Below are 11,837 nucleotides of genomic sequence, written 5' to 3'. Positions count from 1 at the left end.
TAAGATTGTGTTGAAGATTAGTGTAATGAGTAGAAAAGTCAAACTTTCAACAGCACGTTAATTATATAAAACATCCAGAATTTTTGTTCACTCCAAAAAAAGTTTTATATCTTTTATTGCAAAACTTAATGAAAAGTTCTTTGATGGTACCTAGGGACAGTTTAAAAACTCAAACACATTAGTTGTAGAACACGTACTAGCGGTCGAGATAATAAAATCAACGGTACCAATTTTGTTGCACCAGATGCGCATTTCGACAATACATGTCTCTTCAGTGATACTCGTGGCCAAAATATTTGAAATCCAAATAAAATGCTTTTTACTAAATTTTCTGTAGATTAGGTCATAGAAAAATCATCAAAGACAACGTCTTGTCAACACATTTGTTTTTCGACATCTGAGGAGCAAAATTATCGAATTAATTTATATGTGAAATTACCAGTTTCTATATTATTTCTGTATGTTATTTTAAATTGTCAATGTGAGAGAGTTTACCCCACGGCTTGTGGATTACGTAATATAAGTTTTCCATGTTAGGTCCTCTACTTTAAGAAGTATTTGATGTATCATTGTCTGGGTACGTAGATAAAGCATACGACAAATTTCTTCTATTTCCTGTTTGGAGATAAAACATTGGGTGATCCCAGGTTATCAGGAAGGGTAAAGAGATCCTGCTCAACATGTGGCATCCGTTGTGTTGCTCATGGTATTATAAAAGGGAACAGGATTGCAGCTACGCTTAAGGAACCTATTCGATATCATTTATGAAACGGATATTCCATCACGGTCAATAAACTCGTGATGACGTCCGTAAAATGGATGACTTTTCAACTTCTACATTTAGAACTCTTGGTTTGAAAGATTTCATGTGATCAACCCACTATCAAGGATACTAGTATCATGATATGAAATAAAACCCGGAAATATTGTATCAATTGGAAGATATATACTTTGTACACATATGACGGCCCTGGAGAGAACTCTCCTGTTCATAATCTTTTTTAAAAGGGCTTAAGCTTGCAATTGATCATATATGCATGCCATCGATAAAGCTTTCGAAGGGATGCTTTCAACTTAACAAATGAGCTTATTTACATTTCGGTATTCTGTTGAATTTCCTCTCAAAATGACTTTAGATCCGTCACCGAATTTAATTTTGACGTAAAAAAACAATATCATTTTAATTTCGACGTCAGATGTTTTAAATTGTGTTGTCAAATTTGACGAGAACTTATGTGATTAAAGGTTAGGGTAGACAAATTTGCATACACATATAAATGCGTCCATTAAGATATTGCGTTTAAACGGCTTGTAACCTTACACATATCTAGAAATAGGTGATAAGAATGGCTGTTTAGTCTTTATAGTATTTTGATACTCTCAATCAATACAAAAGTCAATTTTTGCTTTATTTTTTTGCCATGAGTCTGAATCGTTCTGTACCAAAGTCGTTGCCATTTCGGTAGTTTTAGAAATTTAGCACCTTGATCTGTACATTTGTCGTATCAATATTGTCATTGGGATTTCGATTTCAACTAAATGTCCCTAATTTACTCATATCTTGATTTTCAATCCCAATTGTTATTCATAAAATTTCATGTCTCTTTTACGATGTATAACCAACCTGAACTAAATTCAGTCTCAGTAAGGCTTTACAATTATCTGTGTAACGAAATAGTTGGTTCTGCAAAAAATGTAAGATATAGAAGATTATACTGCAAACTCCATGATTATATATTAAATGACAGTGAATCAGAATGCATCAGCAGTGGAAATAAGGCTGAAGGCTTGGATCTTCCAGGCAGCAATATTGATATTATGCTTCTTATGAAGAAATTGGAACTTTACGAAAATAAACCTGGAGACAAAGAAGATGTGATTATCCTTGACATGGAAAATGCCTTACCAGGGTTTTGCATTACTAAAAGTAGCTGGTGAATCAGATTTCCCAACAACAAATACTACTGATGGAACTCTACTAGCTAACAGTGATGTGATTAAGTTTCTCTTTGACGAAGAAGCGAAGAGGAATTTTTCGAAATTCATGGACCAAGTTTGTCAAATTTATTACTGCACAATATTGACATGGTGACCTGTTTAAAGTGTCATTCATGGCCAAAGGTAGCACTTAAATGTTTTTTTTTAGGGCTAGACCTTCTGGTTGGCCATCACAGGATATCATTTCAGATGTTCTTTCGGATGGTGTTTTAGTAGTACCAGTTGGTAGCAGATCGTCTAGCAGCACTTGTAACCCGTTAGAATGGCGATTTCATTTTCTCTTTCTGAAAAACGTTTAGTTTACTCATTTATTCATACTCAGATTCTTTGCTATTCTTTGCTGAAACTATTTTTAAAGGAAATTGTAAACATGGATAATATACTTAATAACAGATTATGTTCATATTATATGAAAACTGTGCTATTCTGGATATGAGAAGAAGATGAAATTTGTAATGGATTCCTGAAAATCTAGTATATTGTTTTCAATTATGCATTAAACGTCTGTATTATTGGATTGTATGTGGTTATATTCCTAATTATTTCATACCAGAACATAATATGGTGGACGGAAAACTCTCTTAAGATATTCTTTCATATCTTGCGTTTTATTTAGAAAATATCATTATGAATCATTGTGAATGGAAACTGGAAAGTTATTTTTTCCGCTCCGTCATTTCGCATTTTTTATAATACTCAATTGAGTGTATGCAGAAAAAATCAACGCTTACATGCATTTAAAGAAGCAATTTTAAGCCTTCGAACATTTAGTTCTTTATTCTTCGGTATTTTAGATATTCAAACAGGTGATGCTCTTTGTGAATATACACTGTATAGGATGTTACGAACACATCTACCAAACTCAGCACAAAAAATGCTAGCCATACTATTTTTAAAAGGAAATAAAAGGAGATTCACTTCCATTAATGTTCTGAATGGCAAACACAAGTGTTCCTACCTTCATTACAAAGAACGTCTTTCTCGTATTCTGATGAATACATTTTATTACGACGCGTTTGGATGGTTATTACTTGGAGCATATTTTAATTCCACACAGGAATATCATAAAATGTATGAAATTTTACTATTTGCATTGAGTGAAATATCTCTTGATAAACACAGATTTTCGTGAGCATCCCATTCTGACAATAGAGGTTTATTGTTTGAAAACTACCAATTTTTAAATGCTGATTTTCCGGATATAGGATCACTTGGAAGTAATCAGTCGCTACTGTAGCGTGGAAGCTTTCTTGAAACCCAATCTGCATTGAAATTACTAGAACAGGCCGTTAAGGAAAAAAGTGATACACCGGTACATTGGATGTGTATGAAGTCATCTTATTATCTTTTACACAAAGCGTTTGAACTTTCAAACGACAAAGAAAGGGGTATGAAACGTGAATTGGAAGAAATGAAAGCAATTACAAGTTTGGATAAATTTGACGTTTTCATTAAATGGGACAAGGACGAAGAAATTAAACTGTTACTTAAAGTTGTGTAAAATTATCATAATTTTCAGTATATCAGACAAATATCCTTATTTATTAAATGATATGAGCCCTAATATGGATAAATCAGAATGTTCAATGCTGACCAAGGTGTCTTGCCTATATAAATTAAAAGTTAATATAATTGCTTTTAATATATAAAAAAAAAGAAGAAGATTTAGTATGATTGCCACTAAGACAACTCTCATAGACATGATAGATAGCTTTAAAATGCCTCAAAATGAAAAACGTAAAACAAAGTAAACGAGAAAAAATAAAGGCCTTATTAATGTTATATGTAAGATATCAACCAACACAACCACTGAACTACGGGCCCATAATATAGGACAGGCACATACATACAACATGTTGCGGGGTTCAACATGTTAGCGTTTCTAATCCCCTCCCTAACCTAGGACATGGGTGTAACAGTACAAAATAAGAACGAAATATAAAATCAGTTGAAAAAGCTAAGCTCATCAGATAAAAACAAATAGAAATACATGTAACTGCAACTCCGTTCCAATACAGAAAAGACGGTATTGGCCCATGGGCTTATAAAGGAATTTTACTTCTGGATTCCATTTTACAATTCTCTTAAACATAAGTTGACTTAAATTGGAACATTTCGTCCCACCTGAATAACATTTGTATATATTTTTGGAAAAAAAAATAACATAAAAAAAGGAGTTTAAATGATATTCTGTGTTGTGTAACGTCTTTAAACGGAAATATTTTGCAGCCTTATCGAGTAAAATTTTCGATTATTATCCCTTTTTCATGTCCGTTATCGATCTTTATTAGAAAGCAGACGATTCAATAGTTAAACTGTCTGATTTATTATATCCAACTATTTTATATTTGCTAGATAAAATGAAATGTAATACCATAAGATAAAGTACTTGGACGATAAATTATAACTGACATTAATGTTGACAAAAAATCCACCTTAACTATGATATGAATTGGTGTATTTTCTCACAGGTAAGTGTTTTTCTTATTCTGATCAACTAATTTATATCGATTGATAAAAGTGTTATAAAACTGACAATTTCTGTATTGGCCCTGTTAATGATTCTTATCAGCTCTATTGATTCCCCACTCTTTCGGACTCGGGGTCCAATACAGCAAATCCCGCCTCCATAACAGGACTAATATAGGAACAGCCAGCCACACTATAGTAATGCATATTATATTTTGTGACAAAAAGATGTCTTTCATGGTTTAAAAATAATGAATTTTGAACTACGTATCCGTTTCGTGGTACTTCACATATTTGATCGCAGATATTCGAATCTTTGAGTATTGTCTACCGATGCGAATTGAAATATTTCGTTCAGAGCATATACAATTGAAAATGTTTTTTTTCTCTAAATAATTAGATGTACATCAAAGACAGGAAATTTTTGGAATTGACAGAATGAATCTATAACAAAGATAAGATTTGAAATGAAAAAATTACGGGAAAACTATTCACACATAAATCATGACATTTTCAAAAAAACAACTTTGCTCACTAGAATATGTTTTTTTTTTCTTTATTATTCTTTGTTTGAGAAACGTTTGTAATATCTAAAGTCAATAATAACTATATGTTTATGAGATGATAAACAAAACGACGAAATTCGTTATCAATCGACATGGGTAAACTCAAGCTAACAGCCACTTGCTAGCAGCTAATCAGCTACCCAAAATTTTAAATTTATGAACTTAAAAGTGTCATCAGATTCCATCGAACTGTATATAAAATAGTTTAGAGGGTAAATACAATTGCTACGTCTAATAAGAGTAAAACCAACACTGGTGTGGTGTTTCTAACCGATGACTAATAGTTGCTACACATCTAATTCATTTGGTATCATTCCATTTAAAATCCTGATGTATCTTATTTAGGTTATAAATAGCACTAAAACCTACTTTTAAAGCTGACTATTTGGTATGGGGTTTTCTCATTGTCTTCGGCCTTATGATATCCCTTTTATTGCTCACATCCACTTCATATTATTTGGGTTTATACTAGAAGTTGTTGCATTGGCAAAATAAAAACTCCTTAATTTTTGCAAAATTTTGTTTGTAGTAATTGGTGCTCAGAGTTTTCTGTCTACACTTAAGACAGTTAAAATCAATGAAATAGAAAATAAAATTCGATATACTTGGCATGAGGGAAATAGAAAAAAAACGTGATTATTTACCTACGATTTATAGTTTATATAACCTGGAGATATCAGATGTGTATTGCTACTTATCTTTTAAGTTTTAAATGTACACAATCCAGTACTAACAATAAAGGTAACCTTCACATATTTAGATCGACTAGTTTCAAACGCTGATAAGAGTGATCAGTATTTAAAATTTGTAACCTAACAGGACAGAAATATTTTAAGATAACCTAGTTTAGAAAAAAGTATTTGTCCGCCATCTTGTTAAAAACAAATATATTAACAGAGGCGATTCATATATAAACATGGCGACTACATCAGTTCTTGGATAACCTGACATTACTTTTCAGGTTGGTATAACTAAGGCTATATTTTGTTTTTATATGTACCATGATATTGACAGAACATTTCTTTTGTGCCGAACTATTTTATGTATCTAGCTACTAGTATAAAATCGAAATTTACAAAACCGGCATTTAAGGCTGTCATTAACTTTGCTTCATTTTTTTTTAAACGCAAAAACTTTAATAATGGAACAGGGACCCAATTATTTGCCCCATTGGAACGTTGAAAATCATAGTAAATACATAGGGTCCTGTTCAATAAATGATTTTGATAGCCACCATGGGACATCTGGTTCATGTTATGCATTCATTTTGAAATGTTTAAGTACAATCTCAGTGCCTCATTACCGGCATTCCGTTGCAAAATTTTGTTTTTATTGACAACAGGGTCAGTCTGTCTACTTCCGGGAAAGAATAAAGGCTAGAATTTAGGCAATTTACTCTATGTACTGACGCCAGATAACATTTAAATCAATCAAAATTTTTACAGAAATTCAAACTAGAAAGCCTACCCTTTCAAATCAATCTACATTCAGTTACAGAACTAGTGAAATAATAACACTACATAATTTATAACAAATGTTATATATTTTTTTTAAAGAACTACATTCGTGGGTACCGGACTGGGATCCTATTCCTGTCCCGCCTCCATAACAGGACTAATATAGGAACAGCCAGCCACACTATAGTAATGCATATTATATTTTGTGACAAAAAGATGTCTTTCATGGTTTAAAAATAATGAATTTTGAACTACGTATCCGTTTCGTGGTACTTCACATATTTGATCGCAGATATTCGAATCTTTGAGTATTGTCTACCGATGCGAATTGAAATATTTCGTTCAGAGCATATACAATTGAAAATGTTTTTTTTCTCTAAATAATTAGATGTACATCAAAGACAGGAAATTTTTGGAATTGACAGAATGAATCTATAACAAAGATAAGATTTGAAATGAAAAAATTACGGGAAAACTATTCACACATAAATCATGACATTTTCAAAAAAACAACTTTGCTCACTAGAATATGTTTTTTTTTTCTTTATTATTCTTTGTTTGAGAAACGTTTGTAATATCTAAAGTCAATAATAACTATATGTTTATGAGATGATAAACAAAACGACGAAATTCGTTATCAATCGACATGGGTAAACTCAAGCTAACAGCCACTTGCTAGCAGCTAATCAGCTACCCAAAATTTTAAATTTATGAACTTAAAAGTGTCATCAGATTCCATCGAACTGTATATAAAATAGTTTAGAGGGTAAATACAATTGCTACGTCTAATAAGAGTAAAACCAACACTGGTGTGGTGTTTCTAACCGATGACTAATAGTTGCTACACATCTAATTCATTTGGTATCATTCCATTTAAAATCCTGATGTATCTTATTTAGGTTATAAATAGCACTAAAACCTACTTTTAAAGCTGACTATTTGGTATGGGGTTTTCTCATTGTCTTCGGCCTTATGATATCCCTTTTATTGCTCACATCCACTTCATATTATTTGGGTTTATACTAGAAGTTGTTGCATTGGCAAAATAAAAACTCCTTAATTTTTGCAAAATTTTGTTTGTAGTAATTGGTGCTCAGAGTTTTCTGTCTACACTTAAGACAGTTAAAATCAATGAAATAGAAAATAAAATTCGATATACTTGGCATGAGGGAAATAGAAAAAAAACGTGATTATTTACCTACGATTTATAGTTTATATAACCTGGAGATATCAGATGTGTATTGCTACTTATCTTTTAAGTTTTAAATGTACACAATCCAGTACTAACAATAAAGGTAACCTTCACATATTTAGATCGACTAGTTTCAAACGCTGATAAGAGTGATCAGTATTTAAAATTTGTAACCTAACAGGACAGAAATATTTTAAGATAACCTAGTTTAGAAAAAAGTATTTGTCCGCCATCTTGTTAAAAACAAATATATTAACAGAGGCGATTCATATATAAACATGGCGACTACATCAGTTCTTGGATAACCTGACATTACTTTTCAGGTTGGTATAACTAAGGCTATATTTTGTTTTTATATGTACCATGATATTGACAGAACATTTCTTTTGTGCCGAACTATTTTATGTATCTAGCTACTAGTATAAAATCGAAATTTACAAAACCGGCATTTAAGGCTGTCATTAACTTTGCTTCATTTTTTTTTAAACGCAAAAACTTTAATAATGGAACAGGGACCCAATTATTTGCCCCATTGGAACGCATTGAAAATCATAGTAAATACATAGGGTCCTGTTCAATAAATGATTTTGATAGCCACCATGGGACATCTGGTTCATGTTATGCATTCATTTTGAAATGTTTAAGTACAATCTCAGTGCCTCATTACCGGCATTCCGTTGCAAAATTTTGTTTTTATTGACAACAGGGTCAGTCTGTCTACTTCCGGGAAAGAATAAAGGCTAGAATTTAGGCAATTTACTCTATGTACTGACGCCAGATAACATTTAAATCAATCAAAATTTTTACAGAAATTCAAACTAGAAAGCCTACCCTTTCAAATCAATCTACATTCAGTTACAGAACTAGTGAAATAATAACACTACATAATTTATAACAAATGTTATATATTTTTTTTAAAGAACTACATTCGTGGGTACCGGACTGGGATCCTATTCCTGTCAGACTTTATTTTTTTTCCCAGACTTAAAACTGCACTTTTAAAATAAAGATATACATCTCAGTAGTTATTATGCAAAGTTTCAAAAAAATTGATCAAACAGTTACATAATTATAGATCCTTATCTATAACATCTCAAATACCAGAAAATTGATCGGAGAAAATCTTAAATTCATGAAGAAAATATGCTAAAAATCATCAAATGTTTTTTATTTCAAGAGATATTTACTTTCTGTAAATTGCATAAGGCAGATAAATTCAATCTTTGTATGGAAATCTAGTTGAAACCAAAATTTGTTTAAAAATAAATTTTAAATATTTTTTTTTTCAATTAAAATTAAAAAAATTCCGTTTTAAAGAATTACATTTGCAAAACAAGCAAAACAAGCATACCCCATAACTAGGGTATAAAATATGAAAAAAAGTTTTCAAATAGTCTGCTAAATTCATTTAAAATACAATATAAGAGGCTAGATGCAGAGAAGTTCTCACTTGTAGCTAAAACCAGTCAAACAGCACCTCCTATAGTTTAATAGATGTGGAGGGCAATCCTTGATCTTCCTGACCGCTTAATGCTACTGTGCGTTGTTGTACTTTTAACTGGTCTAAATGTCACACTATTTCATATGTGTGTTCTCGTGGACACTGGAACTGTTGGTGGCTGAGATCCATGTACTTTAGTCCAAGTTCACCAACCTGAATATAGATAACAAAGACAAGTTAATAATGCAGGAACTTTTAAAAATGAAACTTAGGAAAAAAGCATTAATGAAAATGAAATTCAAACAGTGAAACTATTAAAAGAGCACTAAGTGTTTCCTTAACTAGAAGCTGATGTTCAAAAGTTTTAAAACCAAGGAAGATATAGCTCCATTCATCTACTGCTGAAATAGATACAGATAAAATTAACGGTCATTTTAAGGACCATCAAAATCTTTAAAAGGGAGTCTAAAATTGTTGTACACTTCAGTTGAAATTGCTTTGATAAGCTATATTATAGCCCTACCCCTTAAATATCTTCCAAAATATGTAAAATTCGAGAGCCCTTAGTGTTTCTGAGTTTACACAATAATATGTGGTTATGTGTGTGATGAGGCTCTAAATAAATGTGAGCTGGATTCGCACACAACTTTCATAGCTGAACCGTGGCATTTAAATGATTTATTTAATAGCCACAATTTATCAAAAACTTATTAAAAGACCTAAAACTGAAACTATGGGATTCTTTTCTTCTTTCATGTCCCAGAAATAATATACTAGAAAGAAAAAAGCCCATATTTTCCATCTTTCACTGTCCCCTGGTCCCATATAACACATTTATTATTTCTTTCCCTGTGGCTCTTTCTAATACTGTTTGCTGATATTTTTCAAAAATCCCTCCATTTTAACTTACAAGTGTAGGAATACATAATACAGACAAAATGACCTTTCTGTGACCCTTTTTTAAACTTTAAATTGAAAAACAAACTTTTTTAAATTTCATAAATTTAAATTTCAATTTAATTTAAAAAGTTTAATTCGAATTTTAAAAATAATTACACCATTGTTTTCCTTATTGAATTTTGGAGCCTGTAGCCAAATTTCATCTATGAAACTTCAAAAATGAGCTAACAATTGCAGATTGAAGTGTTCAAAACATGCTCTCTGACAGGAACGGAGACCCAATTATTTGCCCCATTGGAACGCATTGAAAATCATAGTAAATACATAGGGTCCTGTTCAATAAATAATTTTGATAGCCACCTTGGGACTTCTGGTTCATGTTAGGCATTCATTTTGAAATGTCTACGTGCAATCTCAGTGCCTCATGACCGGCATTCCGTTGCAAAATTTTGTTTTTATTGACAACAGGGTCAGGCTGTCTACTTCCTGGAAGGAATAAAGGCTAGAATTAAGGCAATTTACTCTTTGTACTGACGCCAGATAACATTTAAATCAATCAAATTTTTTACAGAAATTCAAACTAGAAAGCATACCCTTTCAAATAAATCTACATTCAGTTACAGAACTAGTGAAATAATAACACTACACAATTTATAACAAAAGTTATTATATTTTTTTTAAGAACTACATTCGTGGGTACCGGACTGGTTGCCCTAACTGGGATCCTATTCCTGCCATATAGACTACGAATAAAAGTTTCACACTTACAAACAAAAAGACTGACTAAACGTCTTTATTTTGAATTTTTCTATAATAAACAAAGAATATATTTTTAATCTTGACCATTGTGTCTGAATTGTTTCCATTCATAAGTTTAAGCGTCTTGGCAATTTCATCGGAATACTTGCAGTAAACAAAAATCATATGGGATTTTGGTTTCAACTCAATGTTTCTAATAAATTGCTCATTTATAACTATTGTTGTTCAAATGATTTAAGGGATCTTCTAAGATGCATAATCAGCCTGAAATGAAGGCAGTCTCAGTACAGCTTTACAAATACCTGTGTGACGAGATAGTTGGTTCTGAAAAAGTTGTCAGGTATAAACGATTGTACTGCAAACTTCATGATGATTTATTAAATAACAGTGAAAATGCATTTATAATTAGTGGAAGTATGGCTGAAGGTTTGACTCTTCCAGGCAGCGATATTGATATCATGCTTCTTGATAAGTTTTGTGAAGTTTACGAAAATAGACCTTTACATAAAGAAGATGTTATTATTCTTGAAACTGAAAATGCATTACCAGGTTTTGCATTACTGAAAAAAGCTGAGGAATTAGAGTTCCCAATAAAACATAATTTCGATGGTACTCTCATAGCCTGCATAGCCAATAGCGGTATTTTAGAGAGTCAATGCGACACGGAAGATGACGATGATGAATTTTTCGAGGTTCATGGACCAAATTGGTCAAGTTCACTATTACACGATATTGACATGGTGATCTGTGTTAAGTGTCAAACATGGCCAACGGTATCGCACAAATGGTTATGTAGATATAGAACATCTGGTTGGCCATCTCATGGTATCATTCCTAACATAGTTTCCCATGGCGTTTTGTTGGTACCGGTTGGAAGCAAGTCACTCAACAGCGAAGGTCATCCGTTCGAATGGCGATTTTCATTTTCTACTTCGGAAAAACTATTAGTTTACTCATTTAATCATACTCAGTTGCCTTGCTATTCGTTGTTGAAATTATTTTTAAAAGAAGTAGTCGACGAAGACAATATACTTAATAAAAGACTATGTTCATAA

General features: G+C 31.9%; 1 protein-coding gene across 1 annotated transcript; it reads left to right on the top strand.

Annotated features, from left to right (window-relative positions):
- Positions 1 to 11,033: 11,033 nt before the first annotated feature.
- On the top strand, positions 11,034 to 11,837 carry LOC134694118 (uncharacterized). The gene has a single exon (XM_063555113.1). The coding sequence runs from the start codon at positions 11,034 to 11,036 to the stop codon at positions 11,835 to 11,837; it is 804 nt and encodes a 267-aa protein (XP_063411183.1).

The sequence above is a fragment of the Mytilus trossulus genome, chromosome 13, assembly GCF_036588685.1.
Source record: "Mytilus trossulus isolate FHL-02 chromosome 13, PNRI_Mtr1.1.1.hap1, whole genome shotgun sequence".
Taxonomy (NCBI): Eukaryota; Metazoa; Mollusca; class Bivalvia; order Mytilida; family Mytilidae; genus Mytilus; species Mytilus trossulus.
Note: the sequence above shows the minus strand (reverse complement) of the source record. Positions and strands in the feature narration are given on the sequence as shown.